Source organism: Triticum urartu, chromosome 4A, assembly GCF_056163025.1.
Source record: "Triticum urartu cultivar PI428250 chromosome 4A, HENAU_Tu73, whole genome shotgun sequence".
NCBI classification, from domain to species: domain Eukaryota; kingdom Viridiplantae; phylum Streptophyta; class Magnoliopsida; order Poales; family Poaceae; genus Triticum; species Triticum urartu.
Window position 1 is genome coordinate 50,360,703 of NC_141876.1, and position 15,453 is coordinate 50,376,155.

At 42.4% G+C, this 15,453-nt stretch overlaps 2 protein-coding genes across 2 annotated transcripts; both read left to right on the forward strand.

Moving 5' to 3' along the window:
- Positions 1-9,246: 9,246 nt before the first annotated feature.
- On the forward strand, positions 9,247-9,859 carry LOC147974711 (trypsin inhibitor CMe-like). Its single transcript, XM_087517720.1, has one exon. The coding sequence runs from the start codon at positions 9,307-9,309 to the stop codon at positions 9,733-9,735; it is 429 nt and encodes a 142-aa protein (XP_087373846.1). The 5' UTR covers positions 9,247-9,306; the 3' UTR covers positions 9,736-9,859.
- A 2,661-nt stretch (positions 9,860-12,520) lies between these two features.
- LOC125530172 (cysteine proteinase inhibitor 8-like) lies at positions 12,521-13,285 on the forward strand. Its single transcript, XM_048694579.2, has one exon. The coding sequence runs from the start codon at positions 12,612-12,614 to the stop codon at positions 12,924-12,926; it is 315 nt and encodes a 104-aa protein (XP_048550536.1). The 5' UTR covers positions 12,521-12,611; the 3' UTR covers positions 12,927-13,285.
- The last annotated feature ends 2,168 nt before the right edge of the window (positions 13,286-15,453 follow it).

Here is a 15,453-nt window from a genome sequence, read left to right on the forward strand (position 1 = left end):
CGCGAGGGGGAATGCGTTGACATCGGGCAGATCGTGTCCTTCCCGTGCCACTTCGCGAGGGTTCGCGATCGGATCCCGGCGAACGCGGCGGTACACGAGAACGCGGCACGTCCCGGTGGGGACGGAGTGCATGTATCGGGTCGGCATGATGCGGGTTTGAGTTCTCGGGCCCCAAGCATCTTGGGTCCGTGCCCGGGTGTGGTGGCGCCGCCTGCCGCGGATGCTGGCCACGTGGACAGAGAACGGGGGATCCATGGCGCAGACGATGGCTGCGCGAGGGGTAAAAAAGCACAAGGTCAAGCGGCTCGCCCCATTCTTGACCTAGACGCCGCTCTTTCCCATCTCTGGGCGGTGCCGCGAAACCCTAGATCGAAAATTTCATCCTCGTTCCAGTGGTGGGAGGGGAAGATTGGTGGTGATCATAGATCATTCGCGGAGGTGGTATCTTCTTCCCCGAGCGAGTTCAAGGTGATGGAGGAGTATGGTGATCGGAGTTACCGCGGAGGGAGACGCAAGGGTTTCGGATCTGGCCGGATGGGGCGTGGGCCAGTCGCTTCAATCGCGGCCGGGGACGCGGGTGCTTCTCCTGGTCCAGGGAGGCGGACGGCGACGATATCTCCACCAACAAGAAGATGGCGTCGGCCTCCGATGACACCGAGCGCTGGGACGAGGCAGCGGAGCGCGCCAAGCGGGCAAGATCTGGGGGGTTTGGGTGGCGAAGAACCCTAACACCTCTGGATCTGAAGCAGCAATCACGTTCAAGAAGAAGTAGATGCCTGATGCTACATCTCGTGTGACCCCCCCCCCAATCAGGTGCCCCCTTCCAAGGCCTATGATCCATGTCCTATATGCAAAGCTACTAGCCATACTCCTGCTAGTTGCCCGCAAGCCTTTTGTGAAAGATGCAGTAAAATGGGTCATTTGGCATCGGTGTGTGTTATTTTTCTGCATTGGGAGTGCATTGCTCCCATGTGTGCCTTCCAGGCCAAGGGGCAGGGCTTCTTTTACATTCCTGATTCATGCACTGCTAAGCAGCTTAAGGAAAGATCTACCAGTGTAGTGATTACTATCATAGAGGGTGAAGCTAGTGTTAAGGACCTAGAAGAGGCTTTTTCTGATTATATTGGGACCAAGTGGCACTGCACTGCTCGAACCATTGGCCCTAATACTTATGTGATGAGATTTCCCAATCAAAGGGATGTGAAAAAGCATGTTATAATGATAGAATGACCCTTAAATCTTGCGGTGTGGTAGTTAAGATTGTCCCTTGGTCGGCCAACATTGGAGCTAAGGGAGCCATGGAGATGGCATGGGTAAAACTTGCTAATATTCCCCTAGAAAGAAGGAATGAGAGGAATGTTGCTTATGTTTCTTCCCTGGTGGGCGTCCCACTTGAGATCGACATGGCCACCCTACATAAGCCTGAATTTGCCAGGGTCCGGTTGGGCTGTCGCAGTGTGGACGAGCTCCCTGGGGTTGCTGAGGCAGTGTTGGGCACGCACTTCTTTGATTTCTTCTATGAAATCGAGAAGGTGTTGGTGCGTGATCCAAAAAGAGAAAGGAAGGATGTGTAGGTGGGGGCGGATACAAAAAAATCCGCCCATGTGAAAACATCTACCTGGGGTAAAAATGATCCTAAATCTAGATACAAAGAAAAAAAATGAGGGATGCAACAAAAATGGTAACGAAGGGGACGATGACCCTATTGATGCAAAGGAGGAAGAAAGTGTGGAATCTGATGAATTAGAGGATAACACATTGCTGACTGAGACTATGGCTGTGGAGGCTTACAACAAAGAAAAAATGCAGGGGTCTCGGGCAATGCTGGGTATTGATGATACCAAGCATAATGCTGATGAGATTCGGGTAACAAGAAAAAATGATGCATGTTCATTCGATGATGCTATACCTCATGATAATGTAGCTCATTTAAATGTGGCTATGGATTGTGAGCAGGTGGTGGAAATTGAGGGAGAGGACCTTTCCAAGTTGGGAAAATCAGAATATCTGGTACAATATCCTACCTCTTCTTCTAAGGATGTGGGAGAGGTGATCCCTACTCCTCCCCTTTTGTCTGAAGAGGTCCAGAGATTTAGCTTGAGGAACTTGCAGAATATGGAAGGAAGAATGCAAGAGAAAGCTATTGCCATTACCAAGAAGAGAAATCTGGAAGGTAACTCAGCAAATCATAACTCCTTTGATGCCTTGTCTAATCCCGAGCTTATGATTCGAGCTTTAAAAATGGGGGTAGCTTTCCCTGACAATAACTTCTCTAATGTGGACATTATTAGAGAACTTGAAATAGCCAGGGGAATTCCAAAAAAGAGGGGGAACAAAAAATGAGGATTGAGGAAGAATTGATGTATATCACTGATGGGAAGGGAGACCAAACCCCTATTAGCACTGAGTGGGGAGATGGGGATGAGGATATGGAAGAACAATTTACCATGGTTCGGTCTAGGAAAAGAAAAAGCCCAAAAGTACAAGTGGCTATTTCCAGATCCACTACCAGAAGCCAAAATCTTGTTGAAAAAAACAAGCTGGCAGCCCTGTCCATAATACTAGGGCCACCAGAGGGGGGAGAAAGGGAAAAAAACATAAATGATAGGTCTATTTTGGAATTGTAGGGGGGGCAGGAAAAACAGGGATGAAAACCTGCCTATCCCACATTATTAGTGACCATTCCCTTGATTTTCTCTGTTTACAAGAGACTTTAAAAAAGAATTTTCTGGATAGTTATTTCAGAAAACTTGACCCACATAATTTGTTTGAGTGGGAATGGACCCCCTCAATTGGTAAGGCCATGGGCATCCTATGTGGGGTTAGAAAGGAGAAATTTGAAGTAGTTGCTTGGAGGAAAGGTAGATTCATTCTTCAAGTATCTCTGTATGATATCAATATGAAGAAAATTTGGACGCTCTGTACTGTTTATGTAGCGGCCCACGAATGTGATAAAAGTGAATTCCTTAGTGAATTTGCTGATTTTTGCTTCCATATTCAAACACCACTATTGATCGGAGGTGACTTCAATATCCTCAGGCATAGTGGGGAGAAGAATAAGAAATGGCGGTGATCAGCCCATTCTGACTAATAACCAAGCTCATCCTACCTTGGATAAATTGGACCATGTACTTATGAGCAATGATTGGGAGGATATGTTTCCTCTTGTTAATATGAAAAAGCTCGTTAGGGAGGTATCTGGCCACAATGCTCTCCTATTGTACTCTGATAATCATGTTATCAGAGCCCCACAAAAGAGAGAGTTTAGATTTGAGTTGAGCTGGTTAAAATCTGAGGATTTTGTTCCTTTAGTTAGCAGGATTTGGAATCAAAAAGTGAATGCTACTGATCCTATTGATATTTTGAATATCAAACTTAAACGATTTAAGAAGTTTTTTAAAGGCTGGGGATCGCATAAATTCGGTCATGAGAAAAAAGAAAGCAAGAGATTAGGGAAGAGCTTGCTTCTATCGAAATGCTAGAGGAGGAGGGAAGTATAGACCATGAATTGTTTGGTAGAAAGATTGATCTCCTTGTGGAGCTGAATGAAATACTTGTCAATGAGGAACTTTTTCTGTTGCAACAATCCAATGAGAGATGGTTGCTTGGGGGGATCGAAACACTACTTATTACCAAAAAATAGCAAATGGTAATAAGCGAAAAAATACGATCCACTCTCTTAATGTTGGGAGTACGGTGATTGAGGGGACCGAGAAGCTTCTGCAACATGCTACTGATTTTTATAAGAATCTTTTTGGGCTAGCCCAGGGAAACATGTTTCATCTAGACCCTGATATTTGGGGGGAAGAAGAGAGGCTCGATGAGCTGGATAATGAGATTCTTAATAGACCCTTCATGGCGGAATAAGTGAGGAAAACTTTATTTTCCATGAAAAGCAACAGGGCCCCGGGCCCAGATAATATACCTGTTGAGTTTTACCAGCACTGCTGGGATATAGTGAAAGAGGATATTATGAGATTGTTTACTGCTTTTCATGCAGGGGAGCTTGATGTTAGTAGATTGAATTATGGCATTATAACTCTACTGCCTAAGATCAATGGGGCTAATAAGATCCAACAGTTTAGGCCAATTTGTTTGCTTAGATCTCCCTACAAGCTGATCAGTAAGGCGCTTGATAACAGAGTGGCCCCCCTTGCGGACAAACTGTTTAGTAGGCATCAGAATGCTTTTATCAAACATAGAAATATTATGGATGGAGTATTATCTTTGCATGAGATCTTGCATCATACTTCTATCCAGAAAAAAGTGGGCATTGTTATTAAGCTCTATTTCGAGAAAGCGTATGACAAGGTAAGTTGGGACTTCTTGTTGGAATGTCTCAAGATGAGAGGGTTTGGTACCACTTGGTGTAAGTGGGTTAAAAGTGTCTTGGTTGATGGCACAGTCAGTGTTAAGTTGAATAACACTATGGGGCCGTATTTCAAAAGCTTTAAGGGGGTTAGACAGGGAGATCCTGTGTCGCCGTTCCTCTTTAACATTGCAATCAAGTGCATGTGTAAAATGGTGATACAGACCCAGAAAAAAAAACTAATTGTTGGGCTTGCACCGGATCTTATTGAAAATGGAGTAGCTATTCTGCAATATGCAGATGACACGGTCTTGTGCATAGATCACGACCTGGATAAGACAGTGAACATGAAACTGTTACTATATGTCTTCGAGCTCATGTCCGGGCTCAAAATCAATTTTCAAAAAAGTGAAATCCTGTGTGCGGAGGGAGATGATGATATTCTTAAAGCTTATGTTGATATCTTTGACTGTCAAATAGGGCATTTTCCCATGAAGTATCTGGGGGTGCCAGTGACTTTTTCCTCCTTGCGAGCAGCAGATTGGGACTTTTTGGAGTCCAGATACATTAAAAAGTGTGATTCTAGACTGGGGGCAATGCCTCCTCCAGAGGTCGCCTGACGTTACTTAATGCCAATATCTCTAGCATTGCTTTTTACTATATGTCCATGTTTCTTCTATCCAAAACTATACTTGCTAGGATTGACAAGTGTAGAAGAAGATTCTTTTGGCATGTGACTCAGAATAAGAAACGCTATTATCTGGTTAAGTGGACTAGAATATGCAGATCTAAGAACAAAGGAGGGCTGGGTGTGAAGGATTTACATAAACAAAATCTCAATTTGCTTACTAAATGGTGGTGGAAATTAGAAACTAAATCGGGCTTGTGGCAGGATACTGTGAAAGCCAAATATTTTAGTAGGGCCACAGTGGCTGATATTAAAATGAAGAGCAATGACTCGCCATGCTGGAATGCCATTATGAAGGTGAAATATCTTTATATGGCAGGAAGGAGAGTGATTGTACAATCAGGAGACATTGCCAGGCTATGGATTGACCCCATTGGGGACAATATCCCTCTGGCTGAACAATTCCCTCATTTATTTTCTATATGCAACTATCCTGAATGCACAGTTGATAAGTGCTTAAATGTTGATCCCTCCTCTTTCTTTAGAAGGAGACTGAACAATGAACTCAGCGAACAATGGTTGACTGTGGGTAACATGGCAAGAGAAGCCTGTGTCTCAGAAGCCACTGATGTGATTAAATGGGGCCTGGGAGGGAAATCTTCATTCACCACGAAATCTGTATACTCTCTCCTGGAAAGGAATATTGCTGGGTGCGACTACAGATGGATCTGGAATGCCAGGATACCTCTAAAAATTCAAATCTTCTTGTGGCAATTGTTTCAGGATGCTGTCCTAACTAGAGATGTGATGTAACATCAAGGTTGGAAAGGGAATCCTAAATGCTCTTTCTATGGTGGGCGAGAGACTGCACAACATTTGTTTTTACTTGCCCTGTCGCTAGGGTGACCTGGAGGACAGTGGCATGCATGTTTGGCACTGCTCTGTGCCCTGATAACATTTGGCAAGCTTATGTATGGTGCTTTACATTCTTCCCTGGTGGGGAAAAGTTTTATACAGTGGGGATTGCTGTTGTGTGTTGGGCGATCTTGTCTTGTCGCAATAGAGCTACCTTCGAGTTCAAACCGCTTAAAAATCCTTTTGAATGTATTTTTTCTGCATGTGCTCTAATGTGATACTGGGCAGGATTGCTGAAGCAAGATGATGCGGCTACCATGAGGGATGGGGCAAAGATGCTGAAGGAGAATGCGTCGATGATGATGAGAATCTGTGCGGCGAACCATGAAGAATCGGCTCGTTGATCTGTAGAAGCTATGATTCCGTGGTTTAGCTAGATGTTGAGTTGCTTTCCCTCTGCGTGGGCCTGATCATTTGTTGCTCAGTTGTTGTGAGCCTTATAACTTGTGTCCTTTTGGGGCTGTAGGCCCTGGATTCTAGATACTGAGATTTGGTGTCGTCGGGTTTTCGCCCCACGGTGAGTAATCTCGATGGCGAGTGCTCACGGTGGGTTTCCCTGCGATGCTTTGGATTCGCTTCCCCTTTTCCCATTCTTTGGACTGCCGTATTTCCGTTATGTTGCAGTAATGGAAAGGGGTAATGCCCGGTTCAAAAAAATGATCCAGCTTCCCGAAATAGCCTTGAGAAGCCAGCTGAACGATCCAGCTTCGAGAAGCCCGCTCATGGAGAAAGAGCAGCCCATAGTGCAAATTCCTAGAGCGGGGGAAACGCAACTTTGTGAAAATGGAAGGGGAAGTTGCCCGAAATTATGTGGGAATGCCCTTCCAAAGTGCCATCCTCAAAACGTTTTTCACTCCTCGAACAGTTTTCCTCTCGCTACGAGCCACTGACTGGGCCTCAAGCTCCCTTGGGCTGCCAGCCCATGCTGACGGAGAGGAGCTGCTGCTGAACGCATCATGCTCCCATCAGAAGTTGGTGGCGGCTGGCTTCTCGGGAAGCTGGCAACGTTCCAAACGGGACCTTAATACTTTGTCATTACCACGTGAATCCACATATTGGCCAAGACATCCTTTCAGTCTCTCACTTTTTAGTGGATGATGACAACGCGATTTATATTTGAATGCTTCTAAAAATAAGTGTTTTTATTAGATATGGAGTTTGCGCCTCTAGATTTGTGAGTTATTTAATTTTTTTGCTTTTGAATGCAAAATGCACAAAATAATGTTGATAGATATATATTTATATTCCCGATGGATGCAAAGTGATCAAGATATCTAATAAGAACACACTTTTGTACTAACCAGCGAGTGAGACATGTCATTGAGCAAATACTAAAACTCACTTCACTAAAGTGCATGTGTGTGTCATGGCATATGCATAACACATGTATGAGAACATCAGGAACACTAATGTTCTCTAATATGATGGACAGTTTTTAGGATCTGTCCCATGAAGACGATTTCTATAAGATTGACTAGTACACACCGATTCCATCCATATATTGGGTTCCGATACACCTTAGCTAATAATCCAGGTGTATAAACTTTCCTTATCTGGTCACATGCTTGCTGACTGCAAAATTTGGTTGGTTTAACAAGCATATGTTCTCCACACACAACCCAAATGAAAGTTTACTTATTTTTTGAGTTGTAATGGAAGCTCACTTGAAGTGTTAGTGTTAGATTACATAAGAAGTAAAGATAGAAGATTAAGTGTTGCCATAAAGCTCCAAATTCTGCCATCTGTATAATTTTTTTCTCATTTGCTCACATATATACTGAGAGAAAGGAAGAGCAATAATCTTGCATAGTGAGTACTGATGTGTTTTTTTCTCTCGTCGGAGTGCTGTGGAATGGAGCTAATTAATCTTTTTAATAACAGTATTAGGAACTTTATAGCAACAGAATTTGGAGGGGAATGCAAAAGTTGGGGTTTGAGTGCAAGAATGGTTTGATTTATTGCCACTGGTTTCCTAACCTTTTCTCATCATGAGTTATCTTGTCATACGTGGCCAATAGATGAATCCCTGGTTTATATGGCATTCTTTTCTTTGTCGTTGGTTATCACAAGTTTTATAACCTTTACCTAAGATGTCCTTTCAGTCCCTCACTTTTTGTTGGATGCTGACAACACGGTTTGTATTTGAATGCTTCTAAAAGGATTTGTACGTGCATTGTTTATTAGATATAGAGTTTACCCTCCTTGATTTGTGATTATTCTTTTTTGCTTTTGAAGCAACATGAACAATTTGGGCCCCGTTGCAACAAAGGAATTGTGTAGGAATTTCATAGGAACGGAATCATATAGATTTTTTTTCCTATGTGCCCTTTGGATTATAGAATTGGCTTCAAATTCCTGTATGAATCCTTCCTTCCCTTCACATTTTGGAGGATTCTAGACATTTGCTCAAACATCATGTTTTCACTTCCATTGAGAAGTCCAATGCAACAATGTGTCTTTGTCTCTCATCTTCTCTCTCTCCTAAAAAAACAATTCCTGCGAATTTCCTATGGAGCATCCAAACAACTATGTTATACAATTCCTACATTTTACAATCATGTAGGAACCTACAAGACATGACTTGTAATTCCTACACTTTTCCATTCGTGTGTTTTTCCTATCATGTGTTCCGAACAGGGCCTTAGTGTTGATAGAGAGCTCCCCGTATATATTTATATTTCGATGGGTGCAAAGCGATCAAGATATGTAATAAGAACACACTTTTGCACTAACTAGTGAGTGTGACATGTCATCGACCAAAGATGGCATATGAGTGTGAAAACATCATCGTTTGTGAGTTCTCTAATATGATGGGCCATTTTTGGATCCGTCCCATGAAGATGGTCTCTATATGTTAGATTCCCTATATGTTAGTTGATCCAGGTGATGTTCTCATCTGATCACATGATTGCTGACGCAAAATAAATAAATAAATAGAACTTGGTTGGTTTAATGAGCATATGATATCCAGAGTCCGCACACAAACCAAAAAAAGAAGTTCAGCACTGATACTATTTTTTCATTCGCAAAAAAAAAAGTATCAGTGCTAGCTCACATGAGAAATGAATGCAGAAGAAAAGGATGCCATATAAACCAGGGATAAAGCTATTGGCCACGTATGATAAGATAACTCATGCCATATTCATGCTGAGAAAGTTAGGAACCCAGTGGCAGCAAATCTGGCCATTCTTTCACTCAAACCCCAACTTACATCCCCTCCAAATTCTGTTGCCATAAAGCTCCAAATATTGTTATCGTAAAGATTAATTAGCTAGTGATACACGACATTAAAATTTCCATTCCGCGTGACTCCAACGAGAGCAAAAGGCACAACCATAGTTACAACGCCAGTTGGCGCTCTTCCCATTCGTAGTACATACATATACAAGCAATACACATCTAGCTAGCCTACCTCAAACTACAGACATCCCATCCATTTGAAAGAATCCACAGAATGGCATTCATGTCTCAGCTCATCCTCTCGGCCGCCGTCCTCCTCGCCGTACTCGCCGCAACCTCGGCCACCGTCGGGACTCAGTGCGTTCCAGGGTCGGACATTCCATACAACCCACTACAAGCATGCCGCGACCTTTTGTCCACTAAAATATGCAGCATAGGGCCCGTGTACGCCTCCGTCGGGATGTTGAAGAGACGGTGTTGCAACCAGTTGTCGCGCATCCCAGCATACTGCCGGTGCGAGGCGCTGCGCATCCTCATGGATGGGGCAGAAACTCCGCAGGGTGTGTTCGAGGACATGCCCAGTTGCCCAAGGTTTACCAGGAAGTACACCATGGGCCTTGTCGACCCGGATGAGTGCAACTTGGAAACCATCCACGGCAGCCCGCACTGCCCCACTCCGATCACTGGGGGAGTGGACGTGTAACTTTAAAAATAGCTCGATCGTGAATAACCGTGTTGCATCGATCGATGGATGAAATGGCAATACATGTATCTGTGCGCATGTGTGAAAAATGGCACCAAAGAGCATCCTAGAGCCTGCTTGTTAATCTTCTGTAAAGATGTGCGGTGGTTATAATTAACTACGAGGCGGACCATGGGTTTGATTCAGAGATGAAGGAAAACCGGGTTCTCCTAGCCCGCTGCAAGGCACGCAGCGTCGCGCTGAGGCGGGCTTTGAGTGAACGACTGTGAGACGAAAAAAGGTCATAAATTATGTCGTTCACTCTTCTTTTTGAGGAGATGCATCCATCAGGTCCAATGTGGGCCATTGAACCAGAACATGCGTCTTTTTTATCGCCCGTCGACCCTGTCCAAACAAGTATGTTGCAATGTGGCAAAGGCACTGATTACGTAGGATCTCCCGCTTTTGGATTCGCTTCGGCTGACGCGATGGTACTAAGCATTGTTCCCTTAAAAAGAAAAAACAACCATAGCATCATACGGCAGATTGTTTTATGAAGGCCCATAATAATCCAGCCATGTCAGCCTGTTTGCCTTGCATATCAGCATTAGTCTGGTGCATATAACATCGACGAACCGAGCAACTAACGAAGGAGTATTCTATACTAGGGTATGTGCTCTTCGCAAGCAGTGTTGGCCGCCATTTGTATTCTGACAAAATGCTATCACCCAGAAAACAGAGATTGAAAGGATAGTAGAGGAGCTGTTGCAAAATGATGTAATCAGGCCCAGTACAAGCCCCAAAGCAGCTCTGGTGTTGGTGTGAACCAAAAGGAGTGCTGTTCTTGGGTTGTACCAAGTATGAAACCGAATGGATTTACTTCTTTCCTATTTTTCTATTCTATATTTTTATTACTGGGAATCAAAACCTCAGATGGATCTAAAGATTATTTAGATTTCTTTATTGTCTTTAGTACAATTGTTATATGATACATGTTTTTTATGGGGAAACTACATCCTCGCATCCTCATCTTAATTTTCTATTCCACTCTTATGGAATAGAGTAGCGATATTTTACCGGAATCTATACATAAATCGTATTCCCTTTTTATTTCTTAGAGATTACTTCTCAATACAATTTCTTTTAAATAAAAATTTCTTGTACGGATTCTTCAATACATGCTATTGTAGAATTATTTGTGCGGCACGCCACCAAATTTTGCACGTGTGATGAGGGGGGGGGGGGGGTCATAAGCGCCTGTGCCGTAAAATAGATTTTCAACGGAATTAAAAAGACATATCTGGTAGAATCGCAACCATATCTGCCAAATATGGTTTTTTCACGCAAACATTAGAGGTGAGATCGATTATATGATGGAGACAGATGGAGGAGCAGAAAGTGAGAGATTGTGGCGTGAAGCAATGGTTTATACAAACTTCAAAAATAAAAATCTGTTGAATTTCTTCGGGAGCCTCCCCAAGGGTCACTTCGAGTGGGCTGAGAGCGCGTCACTTGGGATGCTCCCAGCCGCTGTCACGTATCGCGCTTTGGTTGCTCCCTTCGATTTTTTTTATTTTTCTGCACACATTTTTGGCTTTTTAGATGGTTTTTTTATGTTTTTTTCCGCTTTTTGGCTTTCCACCGGACTTTCTTATCGGTCCTTTGTTTTTAAATTGTATAGGTACCAACTCCCTCTTAATAGTATATCTATCTATACTAATAAAGGGGAGTTAGTACGTCTGTTGTTTCACACACGGTTGATTTGGCACGAAAAAATCTCTATTATACGGACCTAATTAATTGCATTTGTAATTAATTGCATGGTCAATTCATTGCATTAATTAGTTGATTTCTAAATTGATTTGGTGTTCGGTTGTCAAATTATTTTTGCATATACTGTTAAGGGGAGTTGGTACATTGTCGTTTCGCATGCAATTGATTTGGCATGAAAAAATCCCTATTTAAACCGACCTAAGTAATTGCATGTATAATTGATTATCTACCTAATTCATGACATTAATGACTTGATTTTCAAATTATTCCGACGCACGGTTTCTAAATTATGTTTTCATTAACTCTCCTTTAGTAGTATAGACTACTACCAAAGGTTTGATTTGGCGCAAAAAACGCTATTTAAATGAACCTAATTAATTGCACTTAATTATTTGTTTGCCTAATTCATTGCATTATTGACTTATTTTCTAAATTGATTTGGCGCTCGTTCTCCAAATTGTTTTTCGATTAACGACTACGTGTGAAGCAACGAGCGTAGCAATCCCTTTTACTCCCTCCATTTTTGTATACAAGACCACAAACTCAGATTACAGGTAACAATGTAAAATTTAATGCCTGTTTTACAAGTCAACTTTTTTCTTGTTTACTGGGATCATTAATACTTCGCATGCATGCAAAGAAACTGAGTGGAGGAAGTAGCTGACTGTCATTATGACTGCATGCATGCAACTATTAAACAGGTTGTTAGTACGAGAAAATATCATTAACTTTGCTTCGATTACTGTTGGTGGCCTTGTATAGATGCAAAATGTATATTCCATAGTGGCCTTGTATATAAAAATGGAGGGGGTAATAGACTTGGTGCGAAAAAATCCCTATTTAAATGGATCTAATTAATTACATGTGTAATTAATTGTCTGGCTAATTCGTTGAATTAAATGACTTGATTTCAAATTGATTTGGTACTCGGTTTCAAATTACTTTTGCATTAATGACTTTGTCCGAAATGACAACGTACCAACTCTGTCATCTAGCCTTTGCACCAAAACCGTCCACTAAATTTCCATCACAACCCTCAAACCTATCCGCCTTACACAATCACTCCCTTCGAGCAGATTCGCCGTCCCCAACCCCCAACACCCAATTCCTAACACCGACTCTCCATGGCGCGACGACCCCTCATCCTCCTCGCCCTCCTCGCCATGACCCTCGCAGTCGCCTCAGCGGTGCTGGGCGGCCACAGTGAGAGGCTCGGCGAGTGGGGACCTATCCTGAACGTGAAGGATGCGCACATCCAGGAGCTGGGAGGGTGGGCGGTGCAGCATGCGAGCCTGGCTAGGAACGGGCTGTGGTTTCGCCGGGTCACGCATGGCGAGCAGCAGGTGGTCTCCGGCATGAACTACCGCCTCTTCATCGACGCGGAGGATGACTCCGGCAAGAACGCGCCGTACCTCGCCGAGGTCTACGAGCAGTCCTAGACCAAAACCCGCCAGCTCAAATCCTTCAAGCCACTAATCTGTCCCTCGCATCTCATGAATATGTAGTTGGCGACCACAACCAATTTCATTATCTCGTCCTTTGAAGCACTAATAAATGAGTAGAATATTACTCCCTTGTTCCATAATATAAGATTGTTTTTCACTCTGACTCATAATATAAGATCATTTTTCAAGTTTAAAAAACAATCTTATATTGTGGGACGAGGGAGTACTCAAGTGTCGTGTGGTTGGATCGTGACGCCTACGGTTCATCCTCACTAGTGACTACTACTACTCCGGATAGTGTATTTGTTACAGCGTATTACTGGCAAATAAAGTTGTGAGTTCTCTAGATTGTTGTGATGGCCCATAATTCACAGTTAATGTGTACTAAAAGAGTTGGGCATGCTTTGCTGCATGGTTAGTGTTATTGGGTTTTCATGATTTCTTTACTCCCTCTATTACAAAATATTAGATGCATTAGTTTTTTGAAAAGTCAAACCTCTTTAAGTTTAATTAAATTTGTCGAGAAATATATCAATATCGATAATATCAAACCGGTGTCATTCGATTCATCATGAAATGAATTTTCATATTTTTGGCTTTGAACTTGGTCAATGTTAATGAAATTTGTCTTTAAAAAAGACTAATACACCTTATATTTTGAAACCGACATAGTATTTCGTTTGGCGAGTTAGAGAAATGGAGTGTGTTTTATTTTTATTTATAATACGGTGTTTTTGGTGGGCCTTTTGCGGTGCGATTCTAGGTTATCTGGTAATCAACACACACTTATGCAGGAAATTTTTCTACATAAATGACAGAGTGTACTATATTTGTGTTACAACATCACATGTTTGCGCTTCTTTTTTCTACTGTGCATGAGGTTGATATGTTTTTATGTGCATGTTGTTGTCGATTGATTTGAAAAAAACTGTTGACCTGATCAAAACGTGAACTAAGTCCAAATTTAATACCTCAATGAAATGGGAGAGCCTCAAAATTAGGGACTGTAGCGAATTAAAAAAATAGAATGAGAGAACTCATTAAGAAATTATTGACCCGGTCAAAATCGAGTGGTCAAATTTTAAATTGAACACCTCAATTGATTAGGAGGCCTCTAGACTTAAGGAGCATAGTATATTAGATAGACTAGTAGAATGTCCGTGCGTTGCTACGGGCTTTTGAAATGTTTTGTTGAAGTTATATAAACATAATGTTACATGTATAGAAAAGATAGTCAATAACGATTTGATGATAATTGAAATATACTTAACTTAACTTGCAATGTAAGTTGATTACAATATAATTTGATCATGTATTGTACACATAGAGAGCGGTGATCCAATTATTAATCTTTTACGAATTAAGATATGCTTGATGCGTTTAATATATTCTCACACAATACAAAAAAATTGTTGTCTTTAGCATACTTTAGCAAGTATAATAACAAATTCTTGATCAACTCATAATCGTCCTGCAAAAGTAATATATCTAGTTAGTACGAATATTTCATGTGTAAGGTCAAAAAATGTGCAACAGAGAATACTCAATACGCAAATCGGATGAACCAATTGTTTACCGTCTCACGAGAGCACAAAATCAAAAGAAAATAGCCAGACACATACCTGTAATTTCCTAAATCAATAGTATATCTTGAATATAGTGAAAACAAAAATAAATGCTTGTAAAATATTATGACAATGAAAAAATTGTCTATCCATATTTGTTCGAATACCAACAAAAAATATACATTGCCATCTAGATATATCCGAATTTCAGCCGGGTCATCCAATTTTGAGTGCATCATTGAATTCTCTCGCAAATCTTTGTAATGTCACTAAATACCTCGGTGTTTCAATCTCTAGCGACTATGGTGTATGGATAGGATCCATAATATATACACCGTGCATATTTTTGTCGCCGGCATACCATATTTATGGGCCGATGAATGCATATAGAAGATAAATCTACATTTGATAGCTATTAGAAACCATAAATCATTACAACAATGGACAAGAGACCTTACTTACCAAGTTGCATGACAAGATGTTGTGCTATCAAACAGTGTTGTCAACATCTGAATATTTGGCTTCACGCAGAAATCTCTCCCCTTACAGCCGCCCGTCCATCTGCTCCTGTCCCCGTCGTCTCCTTTCCAAAAACGGCGTCGCCGCATCCTCCTCATGCTTCCATGGCATCGGCCGACCCCTCCTCTTCCCACCATCTCGCCTCCCCACCACTGGTCGAGCTCGTCCCTTATTGTCCCCATAACCGACCATCTCTCGACAGTGTCACCCACAACCTCCTCTCCCCGCCACGGCATCGCCGACCTCCTCCCATGCCGACAACCTCTCGCGCCGCAACATTGGCACCGAGTCCTCGTGCCCACCGATCTGGCATCCTGGCCAATCCAATCCAACTGGTCTATGCAGAAGGGCTCGCCGCTGACGACGCCCTTGTCGTCTAAATCACGCACAAAGGTGTGACGCCACAAGGAGGGATGGTGCCCATGTTGTCTACATAG